General features: G+C 39.4%; 1 protein-coding gene across 2 annotated transcripts; it reads left to right on the forward strand.

Moving 5' to 3' along the window:
- The first annotated feature begins 2,209 nt into the window (after positions 1-2,209).
- On the forward strand, positions 2,210-17,426 carry CCT8 (chaperonin containing TCP1 subunit 8). Of its 2 annotated transcripts, XM_077760210.1 has the most exons (16): positions 2,210-2,346; positions 5,101-5,191; positions 6,267-6,346; positions 8,386-8,535; positions 8,986-9,166; positions 9,279-9,340; positions 10,225-10,362; positions 11,656-11,834; positions 12,560-12,626; positions 12,704-12,791; positions 12,872-12,987; positions 13,314-13,385; positions 13,464-13,628; positions 13,920-14,039; positions 16,773-16,877; positions 17,204-17,278. In XM_077760210.1, exons 1-15 carry the CDS (start codon positions 2,287-2,289, stop codon positions 16,863-16,865), a joined length of 1,662 nt encoding a protein of 553 aa, XP_077616336.1. In that variant the 5' UTR covers positions 2,210-2,286; the 3' UTR covers positions 16,866-16,877; positions 17,204-17,278. The 2 variants fall into 2 exon arrangements, with proteins under 2 accessions (XP_077616336.1, XP_077616337.1); XM_077760211.1 differs by lacking the exon at positions 16,773-16,877 and having other exon boundaries at positions 2,213-2,346; positions 17,204-17,426.
- Positions 17,427-17,601: the final 175 nt, after the last annotated feature.

Consider the following 17,601-nt stretch of genomic DNA (forward strand, 5'->3'; position numbering starts at 1 on the left):
TAGCAAAAATAATCCTGAAAAAGAAAACCAAAGCTGAAGGCATCACAATTCCAGACTTCAAGCTGTATTACAAAGCTGTAATCATCAAGACAGTATGGTACTGGCACAAGAACAGACACATACTAGATACTGGAACAGAATAGAGAACCCAGAAATGGACCCATAAACATACGGCAATCTAACCTTTGACAAAGCAGGAAAAGAATATCCAATAGAAAAAAGTCCCTTCAGCAAATGGTGTTGGGAAAACTGGACAGTGACATAAAGAAGAATGGACCTGGACCACTTTCTTATACCATACACAAAAAAAACCCCAAAATGGATGAAAGATCTAAATGTAGGACAGGAAGCCATCAAAATCCTCAAGGAGAAAGCAGGCAAAAACCTCTTTGACCTTAGCCACAGCAACTTCTTACTAAATATGTCACCAGAGGCAAGGGAAATAAAAGCAAAAATGAATATTGGGACCTCATCAAGATAAAAAGCTTCTGCACAGCAAAGAAAACAATCAACAAAACTAAAAGGCAACCCATGGAATAGAAGATATTTGCAAATAACCTATCAGATAAAGTTAGTACCCAAAATCTATAAAGAACTTATCAAACCCAATACCCAAAAAATAATCCAGTGAAAAAATGGACAGAGGACATGAGTAGACACTTTCCCAAAGAAGACATCCAAATGGCTCAACATCACTCAACATCAGGGAAATATAAAACTACAATAAGGTACCACCTCACACCTGTCAGATTAGCTAAAATTAACAACTCAGACAACAGCAGCTGTTGGCGAGGATGTGGAAAAAGAGGAACTCTTTTGCACTGTTGGTGGGAATGCAAACTGTTGTAGCCACTCTGGAACAGCATACAGGTTCCTCAAAAAATTGAAAATACTAGGCATTTATCCAAAGGATTAAAAAAATGCTCATTTGAAGGGGTATCTGCACCCCAATATTTATAGTCCTGCTATCAACAATAGCCAAATTACACAGAGCCCAAATGTCCATCAACTGATGAATGGATAAAGAAAAGGTGGTACATATATACAATTGAATATTACTCAGCAGTCAAAAAGAATAAAATCTTGCCATTTGCAACAACGTGGATGGAAATAAATAAGTTACACTACATGAAATAAGGCAGTTAAAGACAAATGTATGATTTCACTCATGTGGAATTTAAGAAACAAAATAGATGAATATAGGGGAAGGGACATAAAAATAAAATAAAAACAGAGGCGGCGGCAAATCATGAGACTCTTAAATACAGAAAACAAATGGTGGATGGAGAGGTGGTGGGTGCATGGGCTAAATGGGTGACGGGCACTAAAGAGGGCACTTGTTAGGATGAGCACTGGGTATTATAAATGTAAGTGATTAATCACTAAATTCCACTCCTGAACCCAATACTACACTAAGTGTTAGCTATCTTGAATCTAAATTTAAAAAAAAAAAGAAAAAAAAAACTTGCATTTTGTAGTCAATCTGGATAGGATTAACATTACTAGCGCTGTGATCTTGAACAAATTAATCATTTATAAACTTTTCTATGTATCAAATGGAGATAGTAATAGTTAACTAGTCAGAGCGACCGTTAGCTAAAATAGCGCACCTAAAGTGACACAGAAGCTGGCACAAATGTTTGTTCGGTCTGTCTGTCTATCTATCTATCACCTATCTATCTATCAATCATCTATCTATCTAATCTATCATCTATCAAATCTATCTATCATCTATCTAATCTATCATCTATCTATCGTCTTTAAGTCGCCAGCGCCTCCCACAGTGCCCAAGACAAAGCAGACGCCCAGAGGAAGATTTTGAGAGGAGGGATTGAATCGGGTGCTCTGCCTGGGTCCTTAAGGGGGTTAAGGGTACACCTGCCCTAATGTTGTGGGCGAATCTGGAAGATTTCGTGCAAATAAGTCTTAGGAGGAGTGGGTTCCAGGTCAGAGATGGCAAAAGTCAAACGTCCCGACCTTGGAGTTTTGGCATAGCGGTTAAACCGAAGCGAGTCCTAACGCCCCGACCGCGCGCGCGAGCCACAAATCCAAACGCGAGCTGTGCGACCGATCGACGTGATCGAGGATCGTCAACTCCGTTCTGGCTGCGGGAACTGCTTCTTCTCGCGAGGCTTCTGACGAAGCGTCTAAGGAAGGGGCGGGCTCAACTGGAAAGAAAGGAGGAGCGTATGGTCGCCGCACGCTGCGTTCCCAGGAGGCTTTGCGCGCCCCTCGCTTCCTCCGGGATCTTCAGGGCGAGCGCGTGAACGGCTATTTGCAGAGGCCATGGCGCTTCACGTCCCCAAGGCCCCGGGCTTTGCCCAGATGCTTAAGGAGGGGGCGAAGGTAAGGAATGGAGGAAGGGAGAGTGAGGTAGGAGGGTCGACGTAGGGCTGCGGCGGCCAGAGGGAAGTAGGGCCTGCTAACAGGCCGGGTGTGCTCTCTAGGTACAGCGGTCGGAGGCAAAGAAGATTCCAGAATGGGAGGTGTGGGGGGGGGGGGCAAATAGGGGGACTCGGCCAGTAAGGCTAGCGGGCATTTCCGTTCTTCCCCGATGCCTGGAAGGGTCGACGGGGCAAAAGCAGCAATAGAGAAGCAAGGCCGCAGGATTCGTATTCTGCGCTTCCTAACTGGGCAGGTGGAAAGCCGTTCGTGCATTTTCCCTCCATCCCTAAAACCGGGCTGACTTCTCACCCTTAAAGGGTTTGGGAACCGCGAAACCAGTTGACACTGTTCAAGGAGTGGGTAATCCGGAAAGAAGAGGGCCAGGGGCCGGTTCTCGACATTTTTCCTTCAGATGAGAAGTAGAGGGTTCCCCGTTTCATTCGCAGCAGTGCGTTATGTATGGTAGGAAAAACGTTATTCTCAACCCAAACGGGTTCTGTCCCAACATAGGTTAGCTAGCTTGATGTAAAACCAACCCCCAGGTCTTGCTTGTCTCGTTCCTAAATTGACCAAAAGATGGTACCTTTGACTTGTAACTATCTGACTTATTGTGTAAGTATAAGGGATACTCTGGACCAATTAAAAGTTATTCGTTTTATGCCCACATTATGAACGTCATTTCAAGAGCATAATGTTTAAAACACCGTAATAAGCTTAATAAGCTTTTGATAAATTTGTTCAAATCAGTGTTACTTTTTTTCCTATGCCTTGTTAAAGAAATGTAATTCATTGTGGTTTAGCTTACAGTAAAGGCTTTAGAGAACTAGGTCATTGTTTACAGAATACACTTTTGGGATAACAGCATATCAAATAAGTACTAGGATTTAATGTAAATATTTGGTAAAACAACTTTGCTGACGATGACATGGACTGCTCACTTAAATTTTTTTTAATGTTTATTTTTGAGAGAGAGAGTGCAAGCGGGGGAGGGACTGAAAGAGGGAGACACAGAATCGGAAGCAGCCACCAGGCCCTGAACTATCAGCACAGAGCCTGACACGGGGCTCGAACTCACAGCTGTGAGATCATAACCTGAGCCCAAGTCAGACGCTCAACCTACCGAGCCACCCAGGTGCCCCGTGAACTGCTCACTTTCAAAAGTCAGACTGAAAATTTTTCTGAGGCTGAAATAATAATCAAATCAGAATAATTTCAAATAATGATAAAGGAGATAAGGAATACTGTAGTAAAAATTAATAAAAAGGTAGGTAGAAAGCACTGTAGTACTGAGAATGACAGGAAGTAAGAAAGTCTGCCTCCTCCCAAAACGGGAAGAGTGCGGGATAGATAGAACCAAAAAATAAGAGGTTCAAGGAAGAACTCTTAGCTTTGTCCTGAGTGACAGAGGGAACCAGCCAAGATTAAAGAGGACAGTATTCCAGGCTGAGAACCAGTAAGTTCAAAGGCCTTGAGGATGAAATGAGTTTGACCTGTTAAGAAAACAGTAAGAACGGTAATGAGGTTGAAGCTCATCAAAGGAAAGCACAAATAGTGAGAGATGAATTTAGAGGAGCTGTAGATAAGGACCAGAACATACATGACCTTGTAGCCCTGGGGAGGGATTTCCATTTTATCCTAAGAGTGATGGCAAACCATTGATGGGATCTAATTTATGAGCACATGCCTGTTCCTCAGAATGGGTAAAGGGAAAAACTAGAAATCAGACTAAATGTAAGAGTCTCTCAGCTCTTGACTCTGAAGACGCTACTTCTAAAGTAATGATTATTAACCTCGTTTGGATCACAGTTACTTTTATGAGGAGCACAAAAGCCACACCTTGTGCTCTAGTATAGAACTGTCCCCTGGCTGTCTTCTATGGTGGAAGTGTTCTCTGTCTGTTCTAATGCAGTATTCATGAGCCACATGTGGCCACTGGGCACTTAAACTGTGGCTACTGCGGAGGAAAAACTGAATTTTTAATTTCAGTTACTGGAATTTAAATAACCACACGTGGCCAGTGGCTCCTTTCTTGGGCACAGCAACTGTATAAAAATGTTCACATGCACCAACAGGAGGTTCATGAAACCCATCTGAAGCCACAGGTAAATCTCAGTTCTAAAAGAAGTCCAGTGTAAAATTTGAGAATTTTCGTATTGTGAGCAGTTCAGCGATTTTTCAGTATGTACGCACTGGAATTGTGTTGCAATTCATAGGAGCATTCAGAAGTCGTGTACTAAAACATTTGGGCGGCAGGTATGTTAAGTGGGAATTCCCAGTGATTGGAAAACTGCTGGTTTTATAATGATCAGGTTCCTAACAATGAGAAAAATATACCATATTTCAACTTTTAGTCGAAAGGTAATGATAAACTCTGAAAAGGTATTTTTATCTAAAATACCTTATTATCTTTTGCTGATCAATCGCAGCATTCTTTCCTGCACTTTTCACTACATTTACAAATCTATGTATGTGTATGTATGATATGTTTTGACATTAAATGTTGTCTCTGAAAATGTCATTTTATTCAATTAGTGAGCAAATTTATGGATCATTTAAGAATACCAAGCACCATGCTTTATATATGTAAACTTTGCTTCTTTTTTTCAACAGTCCTATGAGGTGGGTACTATTATTATCCCCATTTTACAGATGAAGAAAATTATTGTTTCACTCTTGTCTAATTAGAAGTGTTTCTGTTTTTGGTTTATTCTACAGCATTTTTCAGGGTTAGAAGAGGCTGTATACAGGAACATACAGGCTTGCAAGGAGCTTGCCCAAACAACTCGTACAGCATATGGACCGAATGGTAATTTCTAAATACATGTTTTTAAAAGATACAGTAGTAGAATTTTGTGTACTGGCTTTTTCAAACTTACTCTGTGAGAACATGATACATAAACTGACAGTTTTAGCCATAATACAGAAGTAATTTTATAGTTTGTCACCAGTGTAATGTTTTCAGTTTTTAATCAGCAACTCATATCTCTTTGGAAAACTAGGAATCAAAAAGCTAATTTTTATCGAGAGGATAGAATAATTACGGTAATACCTAATTTCATCATTGAAATGGTACCTAATATAAGGGAGAAAATCTCTCTTGCCTACTACCATCAGCTGAATTTAATTGATACAAATATATGGAAAGCAGTAAAACTATACTTTTAAAGTTTGTTTATTTTAGAGGGGAGGGAGGGGCAGTGAGAAAGGGAGAGAGAGAATCCCAAGCAGGCTTTTCACTCTCAGCACAGAGCCTGATGTGGGGCTCAAACCCACAGACTGTGAGGTCATGACCTGAGCCGAAATAAAGTCAAGACAGTTAGCTAACAGACCCAGGCGCCCCAAAACTATACTTTTAAGTAGATTATTTTGGTCTTTCTACATGTTAATATAATTTATATTTATTGAGTAAACCTGTGAGAAGATTGACATCCTCCCAGGTGAACATGATAGGAGATTGGAAAGGACAGGAATAATAATGGGGGTACCATCAGGGAATGCCAGAGTAGATAATATGTGTTGAGTTTTTATGAAGTTACCTTAAGAAACAGAAGTTTATAGGGGCGCCTGGGTGGCTTAGTCGGTTAGGCGTCTGACTTTCACTCAGGTCATGATCTCGCGGTTCGTGGGTTCGAGCCCCGCGTTGGGCTCTGTGCTGACTGCCAGCTCGGAGCCTGGAGCCTGTTTCAGAGTCTGTGACTCCCTCTCTCTCTGACCCTCTCCTGCTCACACTGTCTCTCTCTCTCTCCTAGAAATAAATAAAACATTAAAAAAAAAGAAGAAGAAAGAGAAGTTTATATTTCCTGACTAGATTTTCTTGGGTATTTGGAGAGAGATTTGAGTGATTTTTTTTTTCCCCTAACTTTTTTTCTTTTCTTTTTTAGGAATGAACAAAATGGTTATCAACCACCTGGAGAAGTTGTTTGTGACAAACGATGCAGCCACTATTTTAAGAGAGCTAGAAGTAGGTTATTTCCTTGATGTTTTGGTGATGTCAAAAATTAAGGGTGTATATGTAAATATTTTTTATTTATTTGGGGAAAGAGAGGAAGCGCACAGGTTGGTGAGGGGCAGAGGAGGAGAGATAGAATCCCAAGCAGGCTCCACACCATCAACGCTGTGCCCGATGTGGGGCTTCAAACTCACAAACTGTGAGATCAGGACCTGAACCGAGATCAAGAGTCAGATGCTTAACCATCTGCCAACCAGGTGCCCCCAAAATTAAATATATTTTAACATAGAAGAAACCTCTTAGGATAATAAGGGACTATTTTTTTTTCAACTTGAAAATTTATTATGTAGATTTTCCTAATTATGCAGTCCTCTTTAGTTTTAACTTTTTAGCCACTTAAATTTAAAAATCTCCTGAGTCATTAATTTATGGAGGGTTGTTTGTGATAAAAATACATTTGCTAGTAATAATATCCAATTGAGTGTGTTGTCTCATTCTGCAGAGTATGACACCAAAGTGAATTATTCCATATGTAGAAACAGCTGGTGCCCTAAAACAGTGGTTTTAAAAAAAACAAACAAACCACGTTCTTTGGCTTTGTGAAGATGAAACCCTTGGTGGCATTTTGCTTTGCTTGCCTACAATTTTGATATTGCAGAGTCTAAAATAGATAGTGCAGGCAGAGTTGTGAGACAGGTCTGGTACCTGAACATCAGAACGATTCCCTGTCTAGCTGCTTTGTATTTGAAAGATCTCTTCAACTTCAAGAACTTTTCCTGAACTTGGGTCTTTGAGGATTGGAGCTTAATGTTTTCGAATTAAACTCTAGATGTAACATTTCTCTAACTGCTTAAATAAATAATAATCTTAATGTAGCAAACGAAACAAATTTAATTCCACAAGGTATTTGCAGAGGAGCTAGTAGTTGTGAGTGTTAACGTTGGGGGCTGTGGTGGTTTCAGCAGTTACTCGGGAGTGATGGGAATATTGCCGCAGTAAAACTGTAGTGTCAACTTTGTGGTATCCTCACTGCTGGCAGTTGTTACTCCTTGCTTGTTTTTTTTTCTTTTCTTTTTTTTTTAAATGTTTTTTATTTATTCCTAAGAGAGAGAGAGAGAGAGAGACAGCGTGAGCAGGGGAGGATTAGAGAGAGAGGGAGTCACAGAATGAAACAGGCTTCAGGCTCTGAGCTGGCAGTCATCACAGAGCCCGACGCAGGGCTCGAACCCACGAACCGCGAGATCATGACCCAAGCGAAAGTCGGATGCTTAACCGACTAAGCCACCCAGGCGCCCCAACTCCTTGCTTGGTTTTTAAACCTCCAAATCCAAAGGAAAGACTAGTTAAATTTTTGATTTTTTTTTTTTTTTGAAGAAACCTCTATTTTCTAAAAAACCACAATTGGTACCCCTTACAATAGGAATGTACATAGCAGTTGAGACTCATGAGTAAACGAGGTGATTATTTTGTTTTTTAATGCCCAGGTTTGGTCTTTGGAGTTACTTTTTTAATTTAATGGACACGTAATTTCCTGAGCCTTATGTGCGGAGATGTGTGAACTGGGTGACTGAACATCAAAAGAAGATGCAGTTTTAGTTGTTTACGTTTGTAGTCATGCATTTGTGCTGATACGTCTCTGAGGGATCGGGACTGTCTAGCGACCCTACAGAGTAGTATGTAGCAGTGTGATTGTGGCTGCCTGGCCCACAGGGAGATTGAGGTCCATTAGCTTCAGAAGAAATGGAAATGAGGAGCACCTGGGTGGCTCAGTTGGTTAAGCATCCGACTCTTGGTTTCGCTCAGGGCATGATCTCACAGTTCATGGGTTCGAGCCTCACATCGGGCTCTGTGCTGACAGCTCAGAGCCTGGAGCCTGCTTTGGAGTCTGCGTCTTCCTCTCTGCCCCTCTCCCACTCCTGCTCTGTCTGTGTCTCTTTTCTCTGGCAAAAGTAAATATTTAAAAAATTAAAAAAAGAAACGGGAATGAGAAACTTCATGTTGCTTTAACAGTCAAATGTTTTGATATTTAAGATTCAAATCCCTTCTACCAGGTACAGCATCCTGCTGCAAAAATGATCGTAATGGCTTCTCACATGCAAGAGCAGGAGGTTGGAGATGGCACAAACTTCGTTCTGGTGTTTGCTGGAGCCCTTCTGGAACTAGCTGAAGAGCTGCTGAGAATTGGCCTCTCAGTTTCAGAGGCGAGTGTTTATTTTATAATGTACTTTTACTTAGTTTGTGCCTGTATAGAGTCATCACTGTAGTAATCATTAAAACGCTGAGGAGTATACTCTGTGCCAAGCATTGTAGTACGTGTGCTCTATAAGCAGTATCTTACTCCATCCTCACAAGAATCCTGTAAGTAATTAAAAATTAATAAAAGTTCTATCTTAGATGAGGAAAGGGACGCTTAGAAAAATCTTACTCAGGATCTTACAGCTAATGAGTGGCCATTACATTGAAATTCGGGCCGTCACAGAAGCCTGCACTCATGATGAGTAGGCTCTGCCATGAGCGTGGTGTCAAAAGTATGCTTTGTCATTTTATACAGAGACACATATCCTTGTTCGTTGGGTTACCAAAGTAAGCTCTTTTAAACTTGTGACAAAATTATGTCTTTTGAAGAAACATTTTTGCTTTTTACATTTAAGGTCATAGAAGGTTATGAAATAGCCTGCAGAAAAGCCCATGAGATTCTTCCTGATTTAGTGTGTTGTTCTGCCAAAAATCTTCGAGATGTTGATGAAGTGTCGTCTCTGCTTCGTACGCCCGTAATGAGTAAACAGTATGGTAATGAAGTGTTTCTGGCCAAGCTTATTGCTCAGGCGTGTGGTGAGTAAATACCAGTAAATGAAAAGATGCAAAATAAAAATATCTTAATGAGACTAAGATATTCTTTCTGTTGTCTCCATATATCTTATGACATGTCTCGTTTTCTTAACAGTGTCTATTTTTCCTGATTCCGGCCATTTCAATGTTGATAACATCAGAGTGTGCAAGATTCTGGTAAGTTTAGAAAATGCAACAGTGTTGTCTAATAGGTCAGTTATATTTTGCAAAAAGAAAAAATGTGTTTATTGAAACCCAGGTCTTACCTCAGATTTTAAACATTTAGGACTTTGTTACATTTGTAACATTCTGTTATTAGTAGGTTGTAATACTAGTACATATTAAATTTTAAAGGGTGTTTGATACATTGTTTCCTTGTGAAATCATTTTTCAATGACAACTTGAAGGTTGAGAATAGTGCATAAACAAAATATGCGTTTTGAATTCATCATGTTTGCTGAATTAAAACAATAAACTTCAAAACCAGTTTTGAATGAGATGTTCTGTTGTACAATAATAGAATTTATATCTTCATGTTAGTATAAAATAAGAGTATATTTTGTTAAAAAAATTTTGTGCTTCCTGTAGGGAAACCTATAATTGCAGTTGAGTTTTTAGCTTACATAAATATATGTGTTACGTGTTTATATAGATGCTGTGCATTTTGACACTGTTACTGCCACCACCTCCTCCATTAAATTGTAAACTTGTGAGATCAGAAACTTTGCTTTGTTCCCTCTTCTGTCCCCAGTACTAACAGCTGTGCCTAGCACATTGGCACCAATTGAGTGAATGAATGGCTTAGAACGGTTACTCTCGCTCTTTGGTTGTTCCCAATACACTGAAGGCCCCCGTTTCATTAATAGCTCATTCTCAGAATGGTTTCTACATTAAGTAGACCAGTGTGTTTTACATCCACCACCCCACTCCTTGTTCCCAGGGCTCACTGCCTTGGCATGTTTTATTCAGAAAAGGTTATCTTTGGTACATGAGGAATTAACAACTGAGCTCTAATGTTATTTTCACGAGGTCACTGATGATTTTGGTATTCAATTCCTTAGGGCTCTGGTATCTATTCCTCTTCAGTATTGCATGGCATGGTTTTTAAGAAGGAAACCGAAGGTGATGTAACCTCTGTCAAAAGTGCAAAAATAGCAGTGTACTCTTGTCCTTTTGATGGTATGATAACTGAAACTAAGGTATGTAGACTTCAAAACCTTAAAAGTACAAATTTGGGGTTGCACTTTCAGATTAACGTTCTATGATAAGTTTTCAGGTAGAGATTGTGCTCTTCGGTGAATAGTGCATAATTACGGAAGATTGCAGGATCTTATCTTTATATATGTGTGAATATTTACTTATTTTGAGAAAGGGCAGGGGAGAGTCAGAGGGAGACTGTCAACACAGAGGCCGACGCAGGGCTTGATCCCCCGAAACCGTGAGGTCAAGACCTAAGCCCAAATCAAGAGTCAGACACTCAGGCAGCTGAGCCACCCAGGCGCCCCAGGATTATATATCTGCTTTTTAGAGTCAGATTCCCTCTTCTTTTTTGAATACGTAATTCAGATACTAAATTTGAAACAGGAGGTGGCAGCAGTATTGTTTATGTTTTAGTATACGTCTCTTCTAGTTCTTGCCTGCTGGGCAAGTAAAATGCTCACTGAATACAAATACTTGTGCGCTCTTCCTTAATATATTTTAAAATTGAGATCCTGTGGCATCCTGAAACAGAACATGCCAATGTAATTTGAAATTGGTAGGTTTGTTTTTAAAAATACATGTTAGGAAGTTTGAAGTTCTTGTTCATAGGTCACTCCTGTCTTTGTCCCTAGAATTCTTACAATCTTAGTTGATAGTTTTAAAAGTTCCACAGGCTAGGAGGAACTTGACGGAGGAACAAGGGGGAGAAGGAGGGGGGAAATGGTGGGGGAAAGGGAGAGAGGCAAACCATGAGAGACTCTTGAATGCTGACAAAAACTGAGGACTGATGGATGTGGGGGGGAGGGGGGGATGGGCATGGAGGAGGGCACTTTGGGGATGAGCACTGAGTGTTATGTGGAAACTAATTTGACAATAAACTATTTGTAAAAAAAATAAAAAATAAAAGTTCCACAGGTTGTAGATAGGCCAGGGGGAGTCATTTAGTTCATATTTCAGAAAAAATTGAGAACCACAACGTTGTTATTTTGGTACACTAGTTGATGTTTGTCAAAAGACAGATGGTAAGACACCTGCCCAACATGTCTAAAATAACAGTATTTCTCCCAACTACTCCATAAAAGTGCCTGTCGAAGAGGAAAATGTTTTGGGAGTGGGGTTTCTAGGAATAAGCTGAGTTTCTATTAGTTTCATACATATTTTTGTATTGTTTCATAATGTGTATATAGTCTCATATTTTTCCCCAAATCTTTATTTCTTCAATAAAATGTTATCCTGTGACTTCAGACACCAGACTACTAAAATGGTTCTAAAGATCATGCTTGTTTTGCTAGGGAACCGTGTTGATAAAGACTGCTGAAGAATTGATGAATTTTAGTAGGGGAGAAGAAAATCTCATGGATGCACAAGTCAAAGCTATAGCTGATACCGGTGCAAATGTCATAGTAACGGGGGGCAAAGTGGCAGACATGGCTCTTCATTATGCAAACAAGTACAATATCATGTTGGTGAGGTAAGACCACTGTATTCCATTAATCTGTATAGTAAATGGCCTTTTGGTGGTGAAACAACAAACACATTCAGTACATGGTGAATTCATGCCTGTTACAAAAGGGCAAGCGTAAAATATTGGATCAAAAAGCAGGACTTAACTTGAACTAAAGAGACTGGAAACCCTTGTGAGAAAACTTACATTTACATGGAGAGGTGAAAGAGCAATCAACATATTATTTGAAGAAGGAGAGGGAAAAGCATTCCAGACAAAAGAAACGGCGTCAGAGACCAAGACGCAAGCATGGTACACACTGACAAAGTGTGGGATCAGGAATGTCAGTTTTAATCTGTGAACCCATTTGTGGGCGCACCAGACACCTGGCCTACCCGTTCCTACCTCTCCCAGCTCCAAACCAAATCTGCAGTATAAATCACTCCTCTTCCTCACAGCTTATGCACTTGCCCAGAGTAAAGCAAGTTTCTGTATGCCAGGCCTTCTTTAGTGCTTTAGAACTAGGATTTGTCACATTCTAGTGAAACTTGAATTTTCCCAATTCTAGAACACTGCCATATACACTTGTGTCTGGATTACACTGTGCAGTCCAGACTTATTTTGAGCTTAAATTCAGAGTCAAAAGAATGTGATTTGGGGACCAGTGTACAGCTTCCTGTTTCATCTCTGCATTTTATTGTAGCATCTAATGGTATTAAAACTCTGATTAAGGTTTTTGCCTTTTCTTAAAGGTTGAATTCAAAATGGGATCTCAGAAGACTATGTAAAACAGTTGGTGCTACAGCTCTTCCTAGATTGGTATGTTTTTTGGACAACATTAAAAGATAGTAGAATGTATTAGAATTACTTTGTTTTACAATAGTCCCTTTTTACAGACTCCTCCTGTTCTGGAAGAAATGGGACATTGTGACAGTGTTTATCTCTCAGAAGTTGGAGATACACAGGTGGTGGTTTTTAAGCATGGTATGTAGAAATGGTAAAGTAGGTTTATTTAAGTGTGGGCTGTTCGTTTGCTTGTATTAATATACTTAAATTATTGACAGAAAAGGAAGATGGTGCCATTTCTACTATTGTGCTTCGAGGTTCAACAGACAATCTGATGGATGATATAGAAAGGGCAGTAGATGACGGTGTTAATACTTTCAAAGTTCTCACAAGGGTCAGTATTAACAGTAATCTTAATGTTAACTCTCATAAAAAGAGAGTATGGTTGTTCTTGATTTAAATGTGCCTTCAGTTGCTTAAGTATCTTCTTAGTGCTACATCTGTGGAAATGCAGATGAACTATTGTGTCTGGTCCCATTCTTCACTTTGGTTCTCTCTTTTCATGTATCAGACACTTTGTACAGTAAGGTAATTTGCCCAAATTACTCCATTTTTATAAAGTTTGTAATTAGAATTTGATTAACAGTACCTCCCTCAGTCTGGTTGGAATACTGGAATCTGAGAAGATTAGGAAACTAAATTGCTTCTTACATATTCTAGGATAAACGTCTTGTTCCCGGCGGTGGAGCAACAGAAATTGAATTAGCCAAACAGATCACATCATATGGAGAGGTACGGCTTTCTCTGTATAAACTGACTTTCTTCATGTTCCTTGAATACAATACAGCACTAAACACATTTTTCTTGTAGACCTGTCCTGGACTTGAACAGTATGCCATTAAGAAGTTTGCAGAGGCATTTGAAGCTATTCCCCGGGCACTGGCAGAAAATTCTGGAGTGAAGGCCAATGAAGTAATCTCTAAGCTTTATGCAGTACATCAAGAAGGAAATAAAAATGTTGGATTAGATATTGAGGTATTTGGAAAAAATAAACTATGAATTTAAGTTTTATTTCATGAATGTACAACATAAAAATAGGCGTTGTTTAAAAGGAAAGCCTAAATGTTCTGATATTTAGGCAAATGATTTTCATAACAAAGAGCTTGACAGTTTGTCTAATATGGTTTTTCTTAAAATCTTTATAGTGTGTGTAGGGGAGTACTTTTGCCTGGCAACTTCTATATAAAGGGCCACAGGTTTTTGTTAATGAGTTAATTTTCACATAAGACAATTTAGAGTGAAGGAAAAATTGTTTTGTGCCAACAGGCTGAAGTTCCTGCTGTAAAGGACATGTTGGAAGCTGGTATTCTAGATACTTACTTGGGAAAGTACTGGGCTATCAAACTGGCTACAAATGCTGCTGTCACCGTGCTTAGGGTGGATCAGGTGAGTGACAAGTGGAATCTTGGTCTTTAGTAGTACTAACTCATGTGGGTCAGTAGTGGCACCAGAATATAGCACAGTTCTCATTCTAGTCAAAAGCATGTTTCTAAAGTGCTCCCCCGAATTTATTTTTTCTATTACAGTTTTAAGATGTATTTAGTACATTTCAACTAATTTGAAATGAAGATCTTTCCAGTGAAAGAAATTTGTTTTTTGTTTTTTTTTAAGTGTATTTACTTACTTTGAGAGACAGAGACCACACAAGCGGGGGAGGGAGAGAGAGGGAGACAGAATCTCAAGCAGGCTCCAGGCTCCAAGCTGTCAGCACAGAGCCTGATGCAGGGCTTGAACCCACGAAGTACAGGATCATACTTGGGCCAAAATCAGACACTTCACCTTTGAGCCACCCGGGTGCTCCTAAACTTGTGCCGTTTTTAAATTGGAATAGTTAAAACAAACTTAAGGTTTATTATAGTTTTTGGCCTTTTTTTTTAGCCTAAGGATCTCTTTATACAAATAGCCTGGAGAGGGCGTTTACTGTGTAATGTGGAATACGGAAGGCCATAAAGCCCTGAAACATGTGCCACCAACTTTAAAGAAAATGAAACCTCTGGTTGTCCATGGAGGTAGAACTTATGTGTGTAAAATTCTCTTTGCTGTGACAAATTATATCTTGAAGGAACTAAAAGTGTTAAGAATCATAGAATTTTAACATTTTTTTTCCCCAAGGGGGTAGTGGGAGAGAGAGTATGGCACAGAGGAAAATGGTAGGTTCAGATATAAGTTTGATTTCAAAGTTTTTCAAAAAGGTGTTTTCTAGTAAACAGTGAAATCCATTTTCTTGCAGAATTCTAGAACTGATTTTTAAGCAATGAATTACTTAAATACTTAATAGAAAATTGCAGTTGTGAGGGTCTTAGGGCAAATCCATTAGGTGCGAATCATGCCAAATTAATTTTGGGAGAAGCAAGTTGTAGGTATACTAAATGTAAAGGAAATTAGACTTAATCTAAGCATGACAAGGACTAGTTCTTGGTAATTGTAATAAACATTCCACCTCAGTAAAAGGAAGAACAGTTTTGTCCTAGCTTGAGATGATCAGAAAATGGAGCTGGATGTCCAGTTTCAACGTATTGGAACTAAACAAACTGGATGTTCATGTACTGGATTTGTTAACAGGGTGTTTTTATATCAGCAAATTAGGTACTTTTCAGTGGAAGAGTATGGTTTTGGAGTTCTCAAATAATAATAGAAGCCTAAGGAAATGGTTGTTCTAAAAATTAGCATGTGGCTAACAAGGGAGACTTAAAGTAGAAAGGGATAGGAGAAGCTAAGTATATTGAAGCATGAGGTAGTCTGGAATTCTAATAGAGGAACTTTTTTGAATGTTACCCAGGTAACACAGTAATGGTAGTAACACAGTGCCTTGATCACAAAGGCACTTCTCAATTTTGGTTTTAAACTGGGAAGTCTATTTTGTTTCACGGTAGAGGAGGATGTTCATTGTTATATGTCCCTGGCCTTTGCTAAAATACGTTATCTGAAGATCCTATGACTATCAATAACGAGTTTGTTAGTAACTATAATGAACTTGTACTCTTAAATAGTTCTAATTTTGTATAGTATATAGTCTGGAGAGGGACATGTAAAACAAGTTTTAAAGTGTTGGATAATATAGAGCTGGATTCATCTTTGTTCGAATGTTTATTTCACTAGGTGTCAAAATACAGTCCCCAAATCAACAGCATCAAGATAACCTAAGAACCTGCTAAAGATACAAATAAATCCTCAGGCCTCTAAGCAGGCCCACTGAATCAAACTCTGGACGGTGGCCAGGAGTCTTATTTTTTTATTATTTTTTAAATGTTTATTTTTGAGAGAGAGACTGAGCGGGGGAGGGGCACAGAGAGGGGGGACACAGAATCTGAAGCAGGCTCCAGGCTCTGAGCTGTCAGCACAGAGCGCGATGCGGGGCTCGAATCCTTGAACTGTGAGATCATGAGCTGAGCTGAAATCAGATACTTAGCTGAATGAGCCACCCAGGCAACCCAGGAGTCTGTTTCAAATAAGCTCTGCAGTGATCGGCGCCTACCAGCTTGAGAACTGTTGTTCTGGCTGTCTTTTCTAATCAAGCGACACTTAGGTTCTATAATTGTACTTAATGCCTTTAATTCAGTCTGAACTTAACCTTAGTTAGTAAAATGCTACTCCGAGGATTTCAAGGTTAGATTTCCTATAGAAGCTTCTGAAAAGGGGTGCTGAATCTGTTGCAAGTGGTAGTGAAGATGTTTACAGTTAGTGTTGCTTGAGACACATCGCAAACCCCTTGATGTTCTACATAAAGATCTCAGTCCTGTAATTGGGAGAAAATACCATTTACAGTCTTGAGATTCAGATTATAGATTGGAGTTTGAGAGTTCCACTTTGAGGAATCTAATTTAATTTAGCTTCTCCCAAATTGATTTGAGCCCAGAGTTGCCACCACCCCACTTTTTTCTCCAAATGAATCCTATAAAAATGTTAGATGGTTATATTTGCAAAGTACCGATTAGTGTATTCTAGATAAAGTTAGAGGTTTCTTGCTGTGTTCTTTTAAGTTACCAGGGAAGTGTACATACTTGGGTAATGTTTTTTTCAATACACACTTCCTGCTACTTGGTTTTTATTTACAGGTTACTAGGGAATTTCAGTATTTAATTTATATATATATATGTGTTTATGTACCAATCACTCTAGATTATAATGGCAAAACTGGCAGGTGGACCTAAAGCTCCTAAACCACAAGGAAATTGGGATAAAGATGATTGGCAAGACGATCTTCATGTATAAATAGCAAATCAGGTGCCAAGCTGACTGATTTTTATTAGTAATGCATGCAGGTATTTTTCACATTCGGCTCACAGGGTCATGGAGTTCTTGAAGTGCATGTCTTAGAATGCCCTTCACTAACGTGTGTGGATTGTGTTGCTGTTAATGTCCGTAAAAGGAGGAAACAGCATTGCTGGAAGCTAACAACTTTATGTTGACAGAGCTCATACACAGTTTGTAACAGATTGCTTACATTGAGAGGATTGCTTCATCTTGAATCAGTCTAATAGAAAAATATTCTTTCTCTTAATTGAAAAGGTTGAGTTTATAAGTATGTGCTTGTGGTTTTCTTTTCTCAGATCATCATGGCAAAACCAGCCGGTGGGCCCAAACCTCCGAGTGGGAAGAAAGACTGGGATGATGACCAAAATGATTGACTGCCTTAGTTTTTACTATAGGTGAAGACTATGTTTGTAGTAGTAGTCTCGGAATTGCCTGATGTTTTCATATTTTCCTTAAATTAAGAAGTGTTTTGTGTTATATCCTCAGCTGGATGATAACAATAAACATGTTGCTATCAAAGCCTCATAGTCTGAGGAGCACTATTCTTGGATATAAAGGACCTGTTTGTCTCAACTTTGGTAATGAAATTAGCTGTGGGACTGAAGGCAAGCCACCTAAGTAGCTAGGGGCCTGTTTGGAACACAGCTGTGCTTGTGTATTTACACATAGTCTGTGGCTGCTTTCTACAAGGAAA

Source organism: Crocuta crocuta, unplaced genomic scaffold (assembly GCF_008692635.1).
Source record: "Crocuta crocuta isolate KB4526 unplaced genomic scaffold, BGI_CrCroc_1.0 scaffold369, whole genome shotgun sequence".
Classification (NCBI taxonomy): domain Eukaryota; kingdom Metazoa; phylum Chordata; class Mammalia; order Carnivora; family Hyaenidae; genus Crocuta; species Crocuta crocuta.